This window comes from Pongo abelii, chromosome 2 (genome assembly GCF_028885655.2).
Source record: "Pongo abelii isolate AG06213 chromosome 2, NHGRI_mPonAbe1-v2.0_pri, whole genome shotgun sequence".
Lineage (NCBI taxonomy): Eukaryota > Metazoa > Chordata > Mammalia > Primates > Hominidae > Pongo > Pongo abelii.
Window position 1 is genome coordinate 134,776,790 of NC_085928.1, and position 23,472 is coordinate 134,800,261.

Genomic DNA, 23,472 nt, shown 5'->3' on the forward strand with positions numbered 1-23,472 from the left:
TGTTGAGATGTGGGTGCTGGCCTGTCTGATAGGCTCCCTCTGAGCTATGTGATCAGCTCCTATTTGCAAGCCTGGCAGCAAGCAAGTAACATTTCAGCCTCAGCAAAACTACAAATTACTTTACCACAGACCCTGGAATCAGGTAAGAATAGCTGAAGCTTTAAATGTCAAATCTGCAAATACCAAAGGCCTATTATAATATGCAAGACTCAAACAGTAAGCCAGGGGAAGACACTGTAACACACTGGGCAAGGGAAAGGATATCCAAATTGATGGCATTAAACCAAAGATTAATAATTAAAAAACAAAGTGGCCGGGCATGGTGGCTCACGCCTGTAATCCCAGCACTTTGGAAGGCCGAGGTGGGTGGATCCCAAGGTCTGGAGTTCAAGGCCAGCCTGACCAACATGGTGAAACCCCGTCTCTACTAAAAATACAAAAATTAGCCGGGCATGGTGGCATGAGCCTGTAATCCCAGCTACTCAGGAGACTGAGGCAGGAGAATTGCTTGAACCCGGGAGGCAGAGGTTGCAGAGCCGAGATCGTGCCACTGCACTCCAGCCTGGGTGACAGAGTGAGACTCTGTCTCAAGAAAAAAAAAGAAAAACAAAGTAACCGCCACCCCATAACTAAAATGATTCTACATGAATTAAACAGAAAGGGGAAAAATACAAAAACTGAGAAACCATACAACTTCAAGCCCAAACTTACTATTTATCAAAACTGACAGGAAAGAATTGCTTTATTAAAAGTGACCAAAATTCTATATAAGACTACAGATTTGATTACACAAAAATGAGACTTCAGGTTTGCAAATCTTGTGTCATAACATCCATAACAAAGGGGCAAACCTAATGAGAAAAATTTCTACAATGGATGCTAAGTGATTAGTATTTTCAATGTGTAGAAAGCTATTATAAATGTTTAGAAAAACTTTAGAACCTCAGAGATAATGTGTAAAGACAACTCACAAAAGAACAGAAAAGGAGACCAGCAGTCAACGAAATCATCCACATAGTAAAAACAATTTTTATCTCCTAAATCAGCATAATGAAAAAATAAAAATAGGCAGGCATGGTGGCTCATGCCTGTAATCCCAGCACTTTGGGAGGCCGAGGCAGGCGGATCACTTGAGTTCAGGAGTTCAAGACCAAGAACATGGTAAAACCCTGTCTCTACTAAAAAATACAAAAATTAGCTGGACGTGGATGTGGGCGCCTGTACTCCCAGCTACTCGGGAGGCTGAGGCAGGAAAACCGCTTGAACCCAGGAGGCAGAGGTTGCAGTGAGCCGAGATCGTGCCTTTGCACGCCAGCCTGGGCAACAAGAGTGAGACTTCATCTTTAAAAAAAAAAAAAAAAAAAAAAAAAAAAAAACCAAAACCAAAAAACAGCAATTTGCAAAAAACCCAAACACAGCTGGTGATTTCGTACAACTCTGTTGGAAAGGATTTTGGCAACATGTAGCAAAGGCATGAAAATGCTAATACTTTTTAACCTAATAATCTCACTAAAACTCCAAAAGACAGTCTGAGGGCACGACAGCAGGTAGAACAAACTTTTATGCTCGAAGAATTTAAAACTATTTAATAATTAAAAACAACCTTGTCAGTGAAATGAAATCCATCATCAAGAATTGGAAGTAAGGCCGGGCACAGTGGCTCATGCCTGTAATCCCAGCACACTGTGGGAGGCTGAGGCAGGAGGATCACTTGAGGCCCAGAGTTTGAGACCAGCCTGGCCAAAATGGTGAAACCCTGGCTCTCTATTAAAAATACAAAAATTAGCTGGGCATGGTGGCACGTGCCTGTAAGTACCACCTACTCAGGAGGCTGAGGCATAAGAATACCTTAAATCCTGGAGGTGGAGGTTGCAGTGAGCTGAGATTGTGCCACTGCACTCCAGTCTGGGTGACAGAGAGACTGTCTCAAAAGAACGAATCAGAGTAAAGTAACGTGTGGGGAAAGAATGTAAAGAAAACACTGGGTAGTTTGGCTAGAGCATAATAAATCAGATTTTCTGGTTTTCAAAAATTTGAATTGCAGTAAAAGGAAATTTTGATGTGCTATTTTTTTCAATTTTCGGTAGTAAATAAATGTATATAGAGAAACAATAATATAGATTGTCATATTTGAGTACCTTTAAAAAAACAATCCCAATGTGTAAGTGAAAAAAAATACTAGTAACTAAGTATTAAGTAGCAACTAAATTAAAACTAAAAGGAAAGGATGCAGTGACTAGAGAGGGGAAAGGGTCTTGTTCAAAATTTCAGAAATAGAATGAGGCTTTGTGATAAAAAAAATTCAAGTTAGAGATTGTTAGAATCAGGTACTAAAGTTATCAGTGAAGACAGAAATTGGTTCACTGGGAAAATCAGTACTAACAACAGTAATCCAACATAACAGATTTTCTCAGACAGATAAGCACTAACTTCAGATGATAAAATTACACACAGAGAAGAATACATAGCCGAAAACAGGAAAAATAAAAACTGAGGCCATTTTTATTTCCTATGAAAGTGTGTGTATACAGGAAGCACCCAGTAAATGCACTGCAGAAGTGACAGTCGTGAGTGTAGTTAGGGAAGAGTTACATTTAAATTAATGTGAGGAAGAGTAAGAAATAAAAGTAGAACAGGTCAAAGTATTACTCAGCACCCAGGAGGGAGAAAAGAAAAAATAGGGCACAGTAAAGCATACACACTGTGAGTAAACCCAAAAAGAAAATATTTCAAAAGCCTAACAACAAAATAAAAAATTATTATATAGATAGCATATAGAAAGACAGCAATCTTCCCAAAATTAATCCATCTTAAGAGGTGATCTATACTAATTTATCTAGAATTCACTCTTAAAAATCAATGAGCATCTGATAAGGAACTGAAAGCTAGAATATATTAATATAAGGAACCCCTACAACTCAGCAACAACAAAAAACCTGATTAGAAAATGGACAAAGGACCGAGCGCAATGGCTCATGCCTGTAATCCCAGCACTTTGGGAGACTGAAGTGGGTGGATGACCCGAGGTCAGGAGTTCAAGATCAGCCTGGCCAAAATGACAAATCCCTGTCTCTACTAAAAATACAAAAATCAGCTGGACGTGGTGGCGGTTGCCTGTAATCCCAGCTACTCTGGAAGCTGAGGCAGAAGAATTGCTTGTACCCAGGAGATGGAGGTTGCAGCAAGCCAAGATGGTGCCATGGCACTCCAGCCTGGGCGGCAGACTGAAACTCCATCTCAAAAAAAAAAAAAAAAATGGACAAAGGACTTGAATAAACATTGATCCAACGAATATACACAAATGACCAATAAGAGCTGGGCACAGTGGTTCACAACTGTAATCCCAGGACTTTGGAAGGCCAAGGCAATAGAACTGCTTAAGCAGGCGTTCAAGATCTGCCTGAACAATATAGTGAGACTGTCTCTATAAAAAATTTAAATATCAGCCAGGCATGGGGGTATGCGCTGGACTACTTGGGAGGTACAGGCAGAACAATCACTTGAGCTCAGGAGGTCAGGCTGCAGTGTGCTGTGATCATGCTACTGCACTCCAGCCTGGGTGACAGAGTGAGACCCTATTTCAAAAAACCAAAATAAATAAAATAAATAAATAAATAAATAAAGTCCAATAAGCACATGGAAAGATGTTCAATGTCACCAATCATTAGGGATATGCAAATCAAAACCACAAATTACCACTTCACTGCCACTAGAATGGCTATGATCAAACCAAGAGAAAAAGGTAAAGTGTGAGTGATCATGTGGAGAAACTGGAACTGCTTTGCAGCTGGTATGGAAAACTGTATAGAGATTTCTCAAATATATTAAAGATAGAATCACCATATGATCCAGCAATTCCTCTTACGGGCATACATCCAAAAGTAGTGAAAGCAGGAACTTAAAACACTATTTGTACACCAATGTTTACAGCAACATTATTCATAACAGCTAAAGATGAAAGCAACCTAAGTGTCCAATGATGGACAAGCAAGATGAAGTATATACATACAATGGAATATTATCCAGCCTAAAAAGTTTTAGGAAGGAAATTCTGGCACATGCTTTACAACATGGATGGAACATTGAGGACATTATGCTAAATGAAATAAGGAAACCACAAAAGTACAAATACTGTACAATTCTACTTATGTGAGGTAGCTTGAGTAGTCAGAGTCAGAGAGAAAAAGGTGAATGGTAGTTGCCAGACACGCGAAGAAGGGGTAGTTATTGTTTAGTGGGTGCAGAGTTTCAGCTAGGGAAGGTAAAGTTTTGGATAGTCACACAACAATGTTAAAAGTACCTAATACCACTCAACTGTATATTCAAAAATGGTTAAAATGGTAAATTTTGTGTTACGGATATTTTACCACAATTTTAAAAAGAAATCTGGGTAAGGCGCAGTGGTTCACACCTGTAGTCCCAGCACTTTGGGAGGCCCAGGCGGGCATGCTGCTTGAGCCTGGGAGTTCGAGACCAGCCTGGGCAACATGGAGAAATCGTCTCTACTAACAAAAATACAAAAATAGGTGTGGTGGCGTGCACATGTAGTCCCAGCTACTGGGCGAGGGGATTGGTGGGAGAGGTTTGTGGCTCAGGCAGGAGGATCACCTGAGCCTGGGTGGCAGTGAGACCCTGTCGTCCCGTCCCCACCCCAACCCTTGCCCCAAAAAATAAATGAAGGATGGAAGGAAACAAATATAAAAATCTATGAGAAACATCTAAAGGTAATAGTTGTGAAACGATTTAAAATCCTGAAGAATATTAACGATACAAAGGGAAGATCCTGCATGAAGTCAAGAGTGAGGTAAAGAATAAAAATTAGCATTTCTCCAATACTGTCTAGGGTAAAAGATATTGATAAGTCAATGCTCTTTACTATCACAGCTTGACAGCAACCCTTACGGACACCCAACTCTAAGGGAATCCACTAACCAGTACATAAGACAGTCAGCCACATGTCACCAGATGAACATCGTCGCCCTGAGAATTTCTATTTTTCTTTCTTTCTTTTTTTTTTTAAAGAGAGAGTCTCCCACTGTCACCCAGGTTGGGGCAGTGATGCAATCACAGTTCACTGCGCCCTTGAACTCCTGGCCTCAAGCAGTCCTCCCAAGTCAGCCTCCGGAGTGGTTGGGACTATAGGCACGCACCACCACACCCGGCTAACACTAGGTATTTCTAACATACTGATGCACATTGTTTGAAAATTAATCTTAGGGCTGGGCACAGTAGCTCACACCTGTAATCCCAGCACTTTGGGAGGCCGAGGCGGGTGGATCACTTGATGTCAGGAGTTCGAGACCAGCCTGGCCAACATGGTGAAACCCCATCTCTACTAAAAATACAAAAATTAGTCGGGCATGGTGGCATGCACCTGCAATCCCAGCTATCTGGGAGGCAGAGACAGGTGAACCCAGGAGGCAGATGTTGCAGTGAGCTGAGATTACACCACTGCGTTCCAGCCTAGGGGACAGAGTGAGACTCCGTCTCAAATAAATAAATAAAGTAAGTAAGTAAGTTAATCTTAGGAGTTTTGGCTAGGCATGGTAGTTCCCGTCTGTGTAATTCTAGCATTTTAGGAGGCCAAGGTGGGACCTAAGGTAGTTCAAGACCAGCCTGGCCAACATGGTGAAACCTTGTCTCTACTAAAACTACAAAAATTAGCCAGACGTGGTGACATGCGCCTGTAGTCCCAGCCTCAGGAGGCTGAGGCACAAGAATCGTTTGAACCAGGGAGGCAGAGGTTGCAGTGAGCCAAGATCGCGCCACTGCACTCCAGCCTGGGCGACTCTGTCTCAGACAAATAAATAAAATTAAATTAATCTTAGGAGTTTGTTAGTATTAAGTTAGTGCCCCAAACCTGATCATCCTAGAATAAACTGATAAAGTCAGTATGAGCACCTTCAGGGCTAAGACCCTGTGATTACCTCACCAAGTGGCATAATCCTAAGAAAGTCTCTGCTCACCAGATTAGATTTACGTAACAGGAACGTACCAAAACTGAATTGGGAAGAAGAAAGAAAGAACACATTACAAAGACAAAGGGTATTTTAAAAAAAATGATAGGGTACGAGTTATTAACTAGAATCAGATAAAGGCTACCAAACAAATATCAACAGAGAAAAGGTTAAGGAAATTAGCTTAGCTTTAAGGGATATATAGATACAGATATATAGATATCTATAGGTAGGTGGGTAGATATATAAATATCTACAAAAGACATTTTATCTATAGACAACAGATATACTTTACTAAACAGTTCAATAGTACTTCACTAAACTTGTCAAATGTGCAAAGATAGCACCCAAGCTATTTTGCATACCAGGATTCTTTCCCTTCTTCTTAGTGACACCCCTTTTCTCCTGGTTCAAGAACCTAGCACATAATGCTTCTTAGCCCTCAAGAGAATCTTCCAGACCTTTAAAACATTACTGGCCTTCAAAGTGATTCTTTCATGCTTGGCAGTAAGCTTACATACTAAATGAATTTAAAAGTTCTAGTATTTGGCTGGGCACAGTGGCTCACACCTGTAATCCCAGCACTTTGGGATTCCTGTCTCAGGAAGATTGCTTGAGGCCAGGAGTTCAAAACCAGCCTGGGCAACATATCAAGACTCCATCTTAAAAATAAATTAGCCAGGCATGGTGGCACATGCACATGTAGTACCATCTACTTGGGAGGCTGAGGTGGGAGGATCATTTGAGCCCAGGGGGTGGAGGCTGCAGTGAGCCATATTCATGCCACTGCTCTTCAGCCTGGGTGACAGAGGAAGACCTTGTCTCTCAAAACAAAAAAGTTCTGATATCTGAGAATTTTACAACATAATAGAAAAGAAGACTAAACAGAGAAGGAAAACTTAAACTCCTATTAACAGTTAGAGGAAACCTGTAATCCTAGGATATAATTATCTATGCCAACTCCCAAAGAAATTGGGTGTATCTCTAAGGGATAAAAAAGGATGAAGACTAGAATTCTTTTGATCCTACAAAACAATTTTATTAGGATAAAATTCCTTTGGGTTCAGTAATCACCTCTAGAAATTGATCTAACAAAAATAAGTCGTCGGGGGGGGGGGGGTGGTGAAATTCTAAGATATCCCCTATTAGGTGATTACCTAAAACAGCAAACAAAAAAGCAAACATTAAATGCCCAACAATGGAACAGTTAAAAAATAATAAAAAGAGAAGATTGCCAGATACTAAAATATGACAATATAGATGTACTGAGAAATATTACCATTAATAAATAAAATGGAACACAGTAGTGTGACTATTATAAAGAAATCTACATAGAAATAACATGAAGTTTTGAATAGTTCACAGAAAAACTAAACACAGGCTGGGCATGGTGGCTCATGCCTTTAATCCCAACACTTTGGGAGGCCAAGGTAGGAGGATGGCTTGAGGCCAGGAGCTTGAGACTACCCTGGGCAACATAATGAGAACCCTTCTCTACAAAAATTTAAAAATCAGCCAAGTGTGTTGGTGCATACCTGTAGTCCCAGCTACTTGGGAGGCTGAAGTGGAAATATCATTTGAGCCCAGGAGGTCCAGGCTGCAGTAAGCTATGATAGCGTCACTGCACACCAGCCTGGGCAAGTGACACCCCAATTCAAAAAGAAAAAAAGAGAAACCAAACACAATGGGCTCTAAAAATATATACTGCAGATATACTCAGAATATGTAAGAAATTACTGCTCACTGTTACTTAGCACAGTACTATTACAGCCAAAGATATAACAATGTGCATATCTAAAACTAGAGAACTTATATTACTAATATGACCCATGCAAGGGAATACTGTTACAGCCAAGAAAAATGCAGATGTTCTTTTGATATAGATAGGTCTTACGGTAGACAGTATTTTTTTTTTTGAGATGGATTCTCGCTCTGTTGCCCAGGGTGGATTGCAGTGGTGCAATCTCAGCTTACCACAATCTCCGCCTCCCAGGTTCAAGCCATTCTCCTGCCTCAGCCTCCCCAGTAGCTGGGACTACACGCACGTGCCACCATGCCCGGTTAATTTTTGTATTTTTAGTAGAGAAGGGGTTTCACTATGTTAGCCAGGCTGGTCTCGAACTCCTGTCCTTGTGATCTGCCCACCTCAGCCTCCCAAAGTGCTGGGATTACAGGTGTGAGCCACCATGCCCAGCCAGTAGATTGTATTTTCTAAGGCAGCTGCAACAAGACATTCCACACCACATTCTTCTTACAGTGTGATGTTGACACTCTTCCCTTGAATCTGTACAGGCCTGTGACTAGAATAGAATTGATGTTATCTATCTATGTGACTTCTGGAGCAAAGTCATAAAAGGCTACTACATGTAGGTGTGTTCTAGCTAACAGCCCCATCTGAGGTCCCAACCAACAGCCAGCACCAAGTGCCAGATGTGTTGAGATGATTCTTGCCCCATAATGAACTGCAAAAGCAAGGGAAAGATCAGAGTGAGAACCACCTACTAAGCCCACTCACCAGAACCATGCAGATGACAAAATAATTTTAAGTCTCTACATTTTGGACGAGTCATTTGTGTCTCAGCAATAGATAACTAGAACAGCATTAAAGTGAAAAACAGTGTATTACAGTAGATCTGACATATTTCAAATTTTGTAAAAAGGGAGACAAGAATATATAGATTTGAGTATAGTAGTAACTTTGCAAGGATATATAACAAAGTAACATCATCTTTGGGGAAAAGAACTGAGTGGGCTAGACAGAAGATGAGGGGGAGATTTTTCACTGTAAATCTTATAAACCTCTTGAATTTTGACTCACATGAACAAATTAATGCATTTGATTAAAGTCAGTTAAAATACAGCGTGTGATACATGATGATGGCATAAAAATGAAAATGGTGATGATAATTTAGGAATATGGACAATTTAAATAATCACCTTATATTCTTTTGTTCTCAAAATACTTTCACATTATTTTCCTTAAGTGATACATAGCAAGAAGGCCCCTACCTGTCAAATACTACGTATTATTTAACAGAACGCTTGTCATGTGTACTCTATGAGCCAAATTTTCTAGTCTGATAGGTTCTTGCAAGGAGAAATACACACATACACAGTACATTCCAGAACATGAATGGTATTTCAGAAAGATGTCTTTAATCCCAGCTGTCACCTAGTTGCAAAACTTCAAGCATATACTTAACCTTTATTGCTTCAGTTTCCTTGTCTATAAAATTAGTACCTCCCCATATAGCCATGGTAAGGTACAGATGAAACTTATGAAAATGCTGTTTAAGTTCTAGGAATGTATCACATAACAAGTAATTATTGTAAGTGTTCTATCTTTAAATTATCCTTTATTTCCTAGAAGTCACATTTTTCTAAAATTTACAAATTACTTATGAATGCAATAGAGGAGATAATTCTATTCATGTTATACCTCAAATAAAAATGATAGTAACTAGGTGGAACATATTCTGGCTCTAGTTTTATGCAAAGATAAAGAACAGTTTTTTGACTGAGAAAAGCTGAAGGTGTCTGATAATTGTGCAGTGACTAGTCACGTATCAACCCACTTCTTTGGGGCCCAAAGAATATCCAACAACTACTACTGAGAACACTTAAGGCTTAAAAAACCATGAATAACTAACCGGTTCTTCATCCTGCTTCTACCTTTCCTCAAACAAGAGGATGAATGCTGTTTAGCAACACTTACTTCAGATATTCTGATTTGTAGAGCATTCTTATTTTCAAAGTCCAACATATGACTTCAGTAACACTTAACTTTCATCTTGAAGAATTTAGCAACTAGGTAACTAAAGTTTACATATACATCAAGGTAGCCAATGAATTAAAAAACAAAAAATGATGCCTGAAAAAGTGGCTTATGCCTGTATTCCCAGCACTCTGGGAGGCTAAGGCAGGTTGATTGCTTGAGCTCAGGAGTTCGAGACGAGCCTGGGAAACATGGAGAATAGCCATCTCAACCAAAAATACAAAATTAGCCGGGGGCAGGGGCACACATGCCTGTGGTCTCAGCTACTCAGAAGGCTGAGGTGGGAAGATGGCTGGAGCCCAGAGGTTGAGGCTGCAGTGAGCCATGATCATGCCACTGCACTCCAGTCTGGCACAGAGCGAGAGCCCATCTCAAAAACAAACAAAAACCTTTAGAAGTACTCTTATTGCTTTTCTTACTCTCACACATCTTTATTCTCCTTCACGAAGAGGTTTGCTGAAAAGGCTCTTGATGTAACTCCAAATGATACTATCCTATCATAAATTTACTCAGCATACTTCATAAACAAGATTATGTATATGCAATGTCAGGTTATTCTGATATATGACCTAAAAAAGGGAGAAAGGAACAGTTTGCCAAAATTTCCCATGTTTCTATCAAGTAAGAATTCTTATTCTATTCTAAAAGCAAAATTTTAAAACACTTCCCATCCCACAGCCTCCACCAATTGTTATTCAAAACCAAGTGTCTTTCATGTGCCTCTGAGTGTGTCTCCGAAAAGATCATTATCTGGAAATCTTATAGATTCAGAACACAGCCTAGCGTGGTGGCTCATGCCTATAATCTCAGCACTTTGGGAGGCCAAGGCAGGAGATCACTTGAGGTCAGGAGTTTTAAGACCTGCTTGGGCAACATAGCAAGACCTCGCCTCTACAAAAATTTCAAAATTAGCCAGGCATGGTGATGCACACCTGTAGTCCCAGCTACTCAGGAGGCTAAGGTGAGATGACTGCTTGACCCAAGAGGCTGAGGCTGCAGTGAGCCATGATCACATCACTGCACTTCACCCTGGGCAACAGAGCAAGACCCTGCCTCAAAAAAAAAAAAAAAAAAAAAAAAATCAGAACACAACCAGAAAGCTAGCAAAAGTAGACTAAATGCAGCCAGAATAAATCTCACAAAGTCCATGCACTAAAGGTTACGCAAATTTACAGATTTCCTCATAATGTAACTGAGACTACTTTCTATAGAAAGTATATATATATATGTATATACGTATATATGTGTATATACGTGTATATATATGTGTATATATATATGTATATATAAATTAGTACATAACAGGAAGATCAGTTGGAGTTTTAGGCTTAATTTTTTAAAAGTGGCATATAATATCACTTTTAAAAACCTTTAATATATAGCACCAGATTACAATGTTTACTCAATCTGTCTCTCAAACCATACCAAGAAGTCGTCCCTGATTTCTAGTTTTAGAATCATCAGATGATTTCTGGTTTTATCTTGATTTGCTTTAGACAACCTAATATTTCCCATATATAACAAATAAAAGCAGCAAATTAGTGTATCAGTTAGCAGTTCACTAAGAGCTATTTGGCAAAATCATTCTACCAAACAGCTTGAATACTTCCAAAGCACCAGAGGACGTCAACACATTAAGCACGGCAAGGCAAAAACTGATGCTCATAATGATTCCAAATCTTGAAATACATTTTAAGAAAACAAAAGTTAAATTGTATTGACTGTATTGTTTAATGAGAAGAGTACACAGTTTATAAGAACATCTGCTCTACAAGAATCCTTTTTTCTTTTTTTGAGACAGAGTCTCGCTCTGTCACCCAGGTTGAAGTAAGTGCAGTGGTGCGATCTCAGCTCACTGCAACCTCCGCCTCCCAGGTTGAAGAAATTCTCATGTCTCAGCCTCCCCTGCCTCAGTGCCCTGTCACCCAGGGTGAAGTGCAGTGGTGTGATCTCAGCTCACTGCAACCTCCGCCTCCCAGGTTGAAGCAATTCTCATGCCTCAGTAGCTGGGATTACAGGCACACGACACTACGCCCCGCTAGTTTTTGTATTTTTAGTAGAGACAGTGTTTTGCCATGTTGGTCAGGCTGGTTTCGAACTCCTGACCTCAGGTGATATGCCTGCCTCGGCCTTCCAAAGTGTTGGGATTACAGGCGTTAGCCACCACACCTGGCCTACAAGAATCCTTACCTAGTTCAATACTCTCGTGTTAACAAATATGTAAATGGAGTTCACATAAATGCTTATGAAAGCATGTGAGGATTAGAACCATGCATACTGACTCCCAGCTCACAGGAATGTTTAAGTAGCCACATATGATAATATTTAAACTAAGAAATTGGGGAATAATTAAGACTACTGAAAGATTTTTTTAGGTTGTGATATAAATTTGAAATATCAAATCTCTACCAGCTTCTCTGGGTAACAACCTCTCAAATTCTGAATATGTACTTTTTAGGAGAAAATATGATGCACAAAGATATTATTATTTTGCTTGAAACCAAATGATTAACTTCCACAAATTTTAAATATCAATGTATCAGAAAGTAGAATGAATATTTCAAACACACATTTTTTCTCATGAATCAAAAACCACATGCTGGTGGTTTGGTCTCTAGGTCTTCTATCCTTTCTCAAAAGCACTTTTAACAATGTGCACATGCAAAAAGATAAAAGCACATTAAATAAATGCACAGATTATAATTAAACAAACAAGTCATTCTGAAGGCTAACAAGTGAAGGGCAATGGTAGAAAGCTTTCTACTACTGGAAAAACTTGAGTTATTTGGATTTAAATTTTCTGGCTAGCTTTTCTGTTTAGGAAGTAACTTTATTCCCCCCAGCTTTATTAAGGTATTGTTGAAAAATAAAAATCGTTATGTATTTACAATATATACTTAACGATATATAACATGATGTTTTGATACATGTACACATTGTGAGGTGACTAAATCAAGGTAATTCAATATTGATCACCTCGCCTACTTACCTTTTTTTTTTTTGAGACAGAGTCTCACTCTATTGCTCAGGCTGGAGTGCAGTGGCGCTATCTCGGCTCACTGCAACCTCCACGACAGAATCTCACTTTGTTGCTCAGGCTGGAATGCAGTGGCGCTATCTGGGCTCACTGCAACCTCTGCCTCCCAGGTTCAAGCAATACTCATGCCTCAGCCTCCCGAGTAGCTGGAATTACAGGCGTGCGCAACCATGCTCAGCTAATTTTTGCTTTTTTTTTTTTTTTTTTTGTAGGGATGCGGTTTGGCCATGTTGGCCAGGTTGGTCTCAAGCGATCTGACCACTTTAGCCTCCCAAAGTGTTGGGATTACAGGCATGAGCCATGCGCCCGGCACTTAGTATTTTTTAATGGTAAGGACATTTAAGAATTTAGCAGTTTTCAGGTACACATTAAGTAGTTAATGGAAAAAACTTTAATATATGCACATGTGTAGTACTTTAGCCCTGTAATTTCTCCCTCTGAGAAACTTCCACAAATAACACAGTTGGGCTGGGCACAGTGGCTTACACCTTTGATCCCAGCACTTTGGGAGGCTGAGGTGGGAGGACTGCTGTAGCCCAGGAGCTTGAGACCAGCTTAGGCACCAACAGAGAGACCTGTCCCTACAAAAAAATAAAAAATTAGCCAAGTGTGGGGTGCATGCCTATAGTCAGTCCCAGCTACTTGGGAGGACCACTTGACGTCACGTCAAGGCTGCAGTGAGCTTTGATGCCACCAATGTACACCAGCCTGGACAACAAAGCAGGCTGTTTAAAAAACAAAACAAACAAACAAAAAAAAACAGGAAAAAAACCACAACATTTTTCAAATCTTCAAATTTTCTAAATCAAATGCTATGCACTAGGTGTAACAGCTACCATCTCAAGATAATACTATGTCATGACAAAACAACAAAAATATCAACAGTGACAAAATGACTCAGCCAAAAGTAACTGGTGATGGTAACTGTAATAGCTATAATTTAATAAACCTTTTACTGTGCCAGGCATTGTGGTAAAAACTTCAATCTGGATACAGTCTTCTCTCTTAACCACAATAGTTTATTCTTCAGAATGACTTGGCCATAAATTGTTAGGTAAAATAGTATGTTAATAACAACTTTGAAATAAGCCTTGTTTTTCTTCATTTTAACAGTAACTTTTATTCCTGTTATAGGTTGTTTTAGAATAAAAACAACTAGTTGGCCATGCTAACCAATTTAGATGAATGTTAAATATATAAGTAGAAACAGCACTTCACTTAAAGTTAATAGTTGCACTAAATTTCTTTTTTTTTGAGATGGAGTCTCGCCCTGTCGCCCAGGCTGGAGTGCAATGGCGCGATCTCGGCTCACTGCAACCTCCGCTTCCTGGGTTCAAATGTCTCTCCTGCCTCAGCCTCCTGAGTAGCTGGGGTTACAGGCACCCACCACCACACCTAGCTAATTCTGGTATTTTTAGTAGAGATGAAGGCTCACCATGTTGGCCAGGCTGGTCTCGAACTCCTGACCTCGTGATCTGCCAGTGTGCTGGCACCCTCCCAAAATGCTGGGATTACAGGCATGAGCCACCGCGCCTGGCCTACACTAAATTTCTTAATTAATTTTGTGTATTATCAGGCCTTGATCATTTGTGACAAGAAAGGAGAGCAGCAGTGGTACAGATAACTGAAAACTATGGGTACTCCCTAAGTAGAGAAAAAGCAGAATACTCTTGATTGGACAGAGGGATCATACTTTCCTAAAGATGTCTGGCAGGTGGCTAACAGGAAGGCATTCTCCTATAAAGAGATACAGATAACATGTAATGTGAGCAGTACATAATACATGTAGTTCTCAAACTAGGTTAGTTGCATAAACAATTTTTTTTTTTAAGACGGAGTCTCGCTGAGACACCCAGGCTGGAGTGCAATGGCATGATCTCAGCTCATTGCAACAACCTCCTCCGCCTCCTGGGTTCAAGCGAATCTCCTGCCTCAGCCTCCCAAGTAGCTGGGACTACAGGCGCATGCCACCATGCCTGGCTAATTTTTGTATTTTTAGCAGAGACAGGGTTACATCACATTGGCAAGCTGGTCTTGAACTCCTGACCTCGTGATCCACCTGCCTCAGCCTCCCAAAGTATTGGGATTACAGGTGTGAGCTGCCGCGCCCAGTCAACAATGTTTTTAAAAATCCGACAAACACCACACCTCAAAAAAACCTCCCAATTATTCCATGTATGGGTGAATCAATGTTAGTACCAATGTAAAATCAACTGCTCAAATTTAGCATGCCATCAGAATCATCTGGAATACTTACTAAAACCTAAATTGTTGGTCCCACCCAAATGTTTTGATTCAACATGGGATTATGCATTTTAACAAGTTCCTAGTTAAGGCAGCTGCTTCTGGAAGTGGGAATGCTCTTTGAGGACCACTGTTCTAAGCTAATGTACAAAAATCACAGAACCAGCAAGAGGAATGTTATTTTCACGTACAGTTCCATCACCTAAACTTTAGAGTTTATAAGACATTTTTTGATTAGTGCATACAAAATTGTAACTGTGGTATGAAGCACTTTTCTCAGAAGAGAAAAAAAGGATTGTCTGCTTGCTATTTCACTGCATATTATAACCACTGAGGATTAATTTGTTTATAAATATCACATAAATGTCTTCTTAAAAATAAGTATTTTTTGAGAGTATTTACTGAAGAGCTACCAAGCCTAGAGATGCAGTACCAAGTAAAGAAGGAAGACAACTCTCTGAGCCTACTGCTCCCTGCTCATCTCTGGGCTAACTTTAGACCAACAATAGAAACATAAATGTCATGCAAACTTTAAACCCCTACAAACAAGCTAGAATTCTCTAAATTGCTAAATCTGCTGCAAGCAATTTCATCAAGAGTGCTATAGGGGTAAGATGCATGAAGTACGGTGAGGCAACAGGGATTCTTTTTTGTTTTGTTTTGTTTTGAGACAAGGTTCTCATTGTCACCCAGGCTGGAGTGTGGTGGTGCAGTCTCAGCTCACTGTAACCTCCGCCTCTTGAGCTCAAGCAATCCTCCCACTTCAGCCTTCTCAGCAGCTGGGACTACAGGTGTGCGCCACCATGCCCGGCTAATTTTCGTATTTTTTGTAAAGACGGGGTTTTGCTATGTTGGCCAGGCTGGTCTCAAACTCCTGGACTCAAGCGATCTGCCCACCTCAGCTTCCCAAAGTGCTGGGATTACAGTGCGAGCCACTGCGCCCAGCGCAACGGGAATTCGTAAATCAAGTTATTGTATTTAGGAAGAACCACACAAATTACAGAAGAAATCTTGATATTCTTAATGAATCCAGAATCCACAAATCAAGAGTGTAACATATGATATCCACCTTCGAACACAATCAAACAGAGATTAAAATTTTGAGTGCTTCAGAACAATAACTCATGTTAGGAGATATAAACAGTAAAGTGAAAAATTAAACAGTTGAGGCCAGGCGTGGAGGTTCACGCCTATAATTCCAGCACTTTGGGAGGCCGAGGCAGGTGGATCACTTGAGGTCAGGAGTCTGAGACCAGCCTGGCCAAGATGGCAAAACCCTGTCTCTACCAAAAATACAAAAGTTCGCTGGGAGTGGTGGTGTGGGCCTGTAATCCCAGCTACTCAGGAAGCTGAGGCAGGAGAATTGCCTGAACCTGGGAAGTAGAGGTTGCAGTCAGCTAGATCACACCACTGCACTCCAACCTGGGCCACGTAGTGAAACTCCGTCTCAAAAAAAATAAACCAACAGTTGAAATGCAAAAGAGTTGGTTGGCTTCATTTTTCAGGTAACTTCTACTACATGACAGTCAAAACAAAAATATGTATTACCTACAAGTTATGGACCTTTCGGGTTGATCATGAAATAGCTCAAACCTTAAAATTCTTAAATGCTTTACATCTACTCTAGTTCCTAAAGGTGAAGAGCTATGAGTACAGAGCATAAAAGAATAGTGTCCACAGCTACAATCATAATGGTACTGTCATACCTCCTGAAGAGTATTCACATGGGGTCAGCACAGTGAAAAAGTATCCAATAAAGATTAACAGAAAGTAGGGCCAGGGGCAGTGGCTCATGCCTGTAATCCCAGCACTTAGAGAGCCCGAGGCAGGCGGATCACTTGAGGCCAGGAGTTCAAGACCAACCCGGCTGACATGGTGAAACCCCATCTCTACTGAAAATACAAAAATTAGCCAGGAGTGGTGGCTTGCGCCTGTAGTCCCAGCTACTTGGGGGGCTGAGGCATGAGACTTGCTCGATCCTGGGAAGCGGAGGTTGCAGTGAGCCAGGGCTACACCACTGCACTTCATCCTGGGCGACAGAGACGTTGTCTCAAAAAAAAAAAAAAAAGGATTAATAGAAATTTGGATGCAAATTCCTTTTTGTTTTTAAACAGGAAGCTCTACACATAGAAATGAAAATCTTTACGAAAAATTCATTAATGAAATCTAGACAATCTAATTGGTGTTACATGGAGATTATATAGAGATACACACATATCAGAGATATATTTATGATACACAGGATATGGGGTTACATTTTTCTTTTAAACATCCTTCTTGAGCTATCATTAGGAAAAAATAAACTTAGAAGTGCATTATCCAAAACAAGATAAAAATTCTAATCTTAAGCTCTTGCAAAGCTCCCCAGGAATTAAGTCCTATACTACAGTACTTCAGAGTTTTTATTATTTTAATAAAATAACAAAGAGAGGGGAGAAGAGTAGCATATAGTAAGTCCCAAACCTATTTGGCCCAGGTATTTAACCCAGAATGCATATATACTTTGGGAAATGCTTCCATTAACAGTCAAATAAGTAGGTGGACATGATCTAGCAGTCTTTAAACTTTTCCTACTAGATGGGACAGTTAGCTTTGACCAAATCACTTCTGGAGGAAGCAAAACCTTCTTCAGAAGTAGTACTTCATTATTAAACTGGATATAATGTATTAACAGTAACAACAACAAAATCACATGTGGATGTACTTTCAGGGAAAAAAAAAAAAATCACAAAGGATGTCTAATACATTGTGTATTAACATTTTTTAAAATGCCAAGACTTCTGACTCAAAATAAAAGCTCCATGATGCTTTCTGATGCTCAGCCATTAGAAAAAACATAAAACATTCTAATATAACATTTTAACAAGATATAAAAAGGCCAGGAGGTAGTAGACTTCTGTAACTTATCTTACTAGAATGGGTCTAAGATTATGAATAACATTCTCAAGTATATTTGCAGAAGAGCATTCACTAAATGCATAGTATAAAGTTTTGCCTCTGAAAGACAGATTCCAAGAAGTTGCCACATGCCAGTTGGTATCTACCTGTCTTATTTCCAAAGTTCGACTTTAATTTTACAGGATGGGGTTAAAATATATACACAAATACCTTAGAAAACAGCATTGCTTAATTATATATCACTTGCAAAATATTGCGAATCTCAAACCGTGTGGCTCTTCCCACACATCATCTAATTGAAAAGCATCATTCCACAGATGAAACAGAGGCCCAAAAGAGGCTATCTTGTCCCATTGCTATATAATTATAGGTTTCTTTGATTAAAGTCAATTTTTTTTTAAGAGATGGGTTCTCATTATGTTGCCCAGGCTAGACTTGAACTCCTAGGCTAAAATAATCCTGCCTCAGCCTCCAAATACCTGGGACTACAGGAATACACCACCATGCCCAGCTAAAATTCAATTTTCCCATTTCAAGTCCTCTCTTGATGATACTGTACTATTTGTTGTCTCCTTTTCATCCTGCATCTTACCTTCCCCTCATCTCTGTCCCACCATAACCACCCGTGTCAGTGCCCCTACTCTTTCCCTTCTTCTTTCATCTTTTTCTTCAGGTTCCATTTTCCTGTTACGTCCCTTTCCATTAATCACTTTTTCTCCTCCCTCAGCTTAGGAGCATTCTTACATGTGCATCTCAGCAGGGAGCACCTGGGAGGTTGAGGCTGGAGGCTCACTTGAGGCCAGGAGTTCAAGACCAACCTGGAAACACAGCAAGACTCTGACTCTTAAAAAAAAAAAAAAAAAAAAAAACTTGCCTGGCATGGTGGCACGCACCCTTAGGTCCAACTACTTGGTGGGAGGCTAAGGCAGGAAGATCATTTGAGCCCAGAGTTCCAGGCTGCAGTCTGCAGTGAGCTATGATCCGGACACTGCACTCCAGCCTAGGCGACGGCAAGATCCCATCTCTTAAATACCAAAAAAAAGTACATCTAGCAGTATTTAATTACATTTAATTTTACAAATAAGTATAATTATTTACAAATACTTCAGTTATATAGATCAGAATTTAAGGTTATCTTTTTTACTATTCATTTTAAACCAATACAATGGAGCACAAACATGTACTGTATTAATTTGAAGAAGCTTCTAGTTGTTAGCTAGAAATAGGTATCAGGTCAAATGTTATTATTTGAGACACTGATTCTACTCATGTTTTTTATCTGTATTTTAGCTACAATATAACCACAAGGGATTAACCAAACAATCAAATATAAAAACACATCATTTTAACAAAGATAAAGGCAAGTTTTAAAGCTAAGGTAAGCTGAACAGCTCTTTTCTTCACTCTATGACTTATTTAGCTATTCATAATCACACAATTGGAACATCAAAATATTTTCTGTCAATGTATGATTCAATTAAATGAAGCAGGGAAAAAAGAAAATCTCACCCCCAATGGTACTCTCTTGAAATTCATGAAATTGGCCTTTCACAAAACGAAGCACTAGGCTTGATTTGCCAACAGCGGACTCTCCCAGAAGTACTAGTTTGAACTGGCATATTTTATTTCCAGTATTTGGCCCGTTGGGTCTTGTTGCGCCTCGACTAGCCATGTCCAAATTTGAAATAAGTCCCTAATTTCAGACTCTTCAATGAACGTCCAGAATTCAAGGGGCCAATATTCTTCTTTCTGGAGGTAAAGAAACCTGTAAAGAAACAATTATGAATTAAATATACAAATCAGTAAAGCAAATTTACTATTAATCACTTTAAATTTTGCCTATAGCATGATTATCTTAAACTCTACTAGACCTTCAATGCCCTTTAGATTATGTCACTGTCTTTTAAAGGAAATTTAAAGGTATAGGATGTGAGCCCAAAATTACTTTTTTTTTAAAAGGCTAACCTCAAAGCTTCAACTTTGTGCCAGGTAGTGCTTTAATACTTAACTTCTCAACAATCCTATAAAATGAGATATTATTACAATCCTTATAAATGAGGAAACAAGCACAGAGATGTTAAGAAGCTTAATTGAGGTCACATAGTTATTGTCACAGAAGTGACAGAGCTGAGTTTCAAACACAGGCAACCTGAGACATGACTCGAGTTCAAGTTCTGTAGCCAGGCTACTTGGGGTTAACATTGTTTTGAGAAATATTATGTTATTAATAAATGGGAAACTTTTAGAACAGATCCTAAAATTCAGTATTATTTGAAGTCTTCTGTTAAACGATGCATTTTTCATTTAATTAATGGTAATTTTGGACAACAAATATTTTCAGTCTCCCAGGTTTGTGTGCCTAACGGCAGAAAGACTTAAAACTGTTTCCTCATCTGCTCAAGCATACCATACACAAGAATGCTAACAGTTGTTCTCCATGTGGTGATTATTACTGACTTATTTACTTACACTAATTGTAACTTTTTTGTAGTCTTTAGAAGAACAATATACATCCCATTTTTTAAAAAAATTTTTTTGAGAAAGGGTTTTGCTCTCTCACCCAGGCTGGAGTGCAGTGGCGTGGTCATAGCTCACTGAAACCTAGACCTCCTGGGCTCAAGCAATCCTCCTGCCTCAACCTCCTGAGTAGCTGGGACTACAGGTGCTCAGAACCATGCAAGGCTAATTTTTTGGTAGAGACACTGAACTGCTATGTCGCCCAGGATGATCTTGAACTCTCGGGCTCAAGCAATCCTCCTGCCTCAGCCTCGCAAAGTGCTGGGATTACAGGTGTGAGCCACCACGCTCAGCCTGCAGGCCATTATTTTTTATTTAAACAACACATTAAAAAAATCTAGCCTGAATGGCGACTTCTATGCTAATTTTTAATCTCTAAGGATTAGTGAACATTTGAAGAACTTTTTCAGTCCACTCACAAACCAATCTTAACAGTTTCCTTCTATGTTTAATCAAAATCCGAATACATGCTAATATATTAAACCTGATGATTCCCTCTCTAAAAACCCTGCTATATTTCATTTAGCTACCTCATATAAGAAATATGTCTTTCACACTGGACACAGTGGCTTATACCGGTAAATCCCAACACTTTGGGGGTGAGGCAAGAGGACTGCTTGAGACCAGCCTGGGCAACACAGTGAGACCCTGTCTCTATATTAAAAACAAAAGAAAGAAATATGCCTTTCCCATAAAATGAGCTTATAATACGCTCTTCATAATGAATTCCCTAACATGTCCACGAGATCTTAGTTCTTAAGGCAATGAAACTACCTCCTTGCCTTAACTAAACACCAGCTTTTTAGAGTCCTTATCTTTTACAATTACATACTGAAATATTTACAGATTAATTGACGTAATATCTGAGTTGCTTCCAAATAACAAGGTATAAATAAAAATGCCCCCTCCCCCACAAACATACCAGATTTGGGGGTCTAATCCTGGCTATACCAATTTCCGTCTGGGCAAACTCTTTAATTTCCAAGTTTCTATTCCCATAATATCTAACTTGCATAGCTGCTGTGACAATTAAATAAAACAATACATGTAAACAATCTCTAATACACATAGTAGGGATTGAAATTGCCAATAATGTGATCCTTTGATAAGAAAATGATAAAATATCAATAGAACATCATATATTCTGAAAATGCAACAATACATCTTCAGATATTACACACACAGTATCAATTAAAACATTTTACACTTGTCTTTTTATCTAAGAAAACAAGAAATTACTTATCAAGGACAACATGCTCCAAATTTCTACGGCACTTCCAAAATTTCAGGGACAACATCAGACTCCCATTAAAAAAAAAAAAAAAATCAAACAAGATTCTGATTTCACTTTGACTTTTAAGGTTTAAAGCTACTTAACTGTGGCTACTCCCCCTAAGGATATCAAACAGGAAATAACTAAAGTTAATGGTAAATATACACTTAACATAACACTAAAGTTAAAAATTACGTGCATTCATTTGTATTCACTGCTTACTGAAACTTCTGTTTTGCAAAACAAGAATTTTGCATAATATACATTTGTAATCTTTTGAAAATGTTATTCATTCTACAGTTAAAATCCTTCTAAGGGTTCTTTGATCAAAAAATTGACTGGGCACTTATTTTGTGCCAGGCACTGTTCCATCTACTTTGCTCACACAAATGCTTAGTTATCATTTCCATTTTACTTTAGGAATAAAGTTTATGAGCAGTCTTGAGTATTCCCAGAGGTGTGCAAGTGTTTTTTTTCTTATTATGTGAAAGGCAACTGATTGAACGCTTTGATTCCACTTAAGCAAGACAAAAACCAAGTATGTGAACTACGACGTTCAGAACTTAAAAGTTTGAAAGTCTCAGAGGTAAGCAGCTTCCAGGGAAGATAACGCCAGAGCAAGTTCCATGGTCTCTACCCAGTGAAGGAGTTCAGCGGTCCTGTTATCTTGAATTTATTTAACGCTGTAATTCACTACCTTCCGTACAGAAAACAAGAGTCTCTAGACAGCCTATTTTGACGAGCCTCCCACCCACCGACACTACTCATCTTTGGAAGTTGAAGGTAGGCGGAGCTCCCCACATTCACACCTGCAGTAGGCCCAGATTCCTGCTTGGAGAGCACCTGAGTAGCTAATAGCCAACTACAGATCGCCTGGATAAGCAGCACTCGCCAGGTCCCTTGGCCTTTCCAACCACCTCCCCCGAACCTGGCTTGCTTTGACCGAGACCCCCAGGACTGCCAGGACAGGGACTAGGCGGAACCGCGGCCTCCAGTACACTTTCCACGGCGCCATCTTGAGAAGGGAAAGGGTGACACCCGTCGCTCCCTCAGTCAGTCCCCAAATCCCGGTCTCCAGAGCCCCTTGAGGATGAGTCACCAGGGCTGGCAGAACAAGACGCCGGGTTCGATAGTCCTCTGGTCCAGGGCACTGCTGCGCGTGAGGGAGAAGGGGCGGGAGGTCTCAGTACCGGCAGGGCCGCGGACAGGCTGGGGACCGCGGATAACCTGGGGTCCAGGCCCCTGCTGCGCAGGGGGAGGGGCGGTTCGGTTCTGTTACCTGAGATCGCAGCAAGCCGAGCTGCGGGGCCGAATCTTCCTGGCAGCAAGGCCCAGGCGTGGCCCGTAGGATGAGAGTGTATCTATGGCGGTGGTGGTGGCGGCGGTGGTGGTGGCGGCGGCGGCGTCGCCTGCTCTTCGCGCCGCTCCCCTCACACTGGACTGTGCGGGGCTCGTGCCGTGGTGCCGCCCCTGTCGGGCTCCGTCTCCGCCTCTCGCCGCTCCGCCTTCCTCTTTCCTTTCTCCTCCTCCGCCGCCGCCGCCGCCGCCGCCGGCGCTGGAGTTCCGACTAATTCTTCCTCCTCCTCCTCCCTCTGCCTCCTCCCCTAAGGCCAGCCGCCGGCTCTTTCACGAACCAAAACACAAACACTCAAGTACCACCGCCGGAGCCACTTCCGCTGCCCGGTGTCGGCCCCGCCGCCACGTCGCTGCACGCAGCTAACTGCGCCCCTTCGTCACTTCCCGTCATCGCCAGTCCGCCCGCTCCAACCGC

General features: G+C 40.4%; 1 protein-coding gene across 2 annotated transcripts in view; it reads right to left on the reverse strand.

Moving 5' to 3' along the window:
* Positions 1–23,430, reverse strand: part of RAB5A (RAB5A, member RAS oncogene family) — a 38,130-nt gene extending 14,700 nt beyond the window's left edge. The window contains exons 1-2 of one of the 2 annotated variants that reach the window (XM_002814014.6): positions 22,981–23,430; positions 19,421–19,676 (exon numbers count right to left, since the gene is read on the reverse strand). In XM_002814014.6, coding sequence (XP_002814060.1) covers positions 19,421–19,583 — 163 coding nt within the window. In that variant the 5' untranslated portion in view covers positions 19,584–19,676; positions 22,981–23,430. Of the gene's footprint in view, positions 1–19,420; positions 19,677–21,350 lie in introns of both variants that reach the window. The other variant, XM_063722168.1, reaches the window with a different exon arrangement.
* Positions 23,431–23,472: the final 42 nt, after the last annotated feature.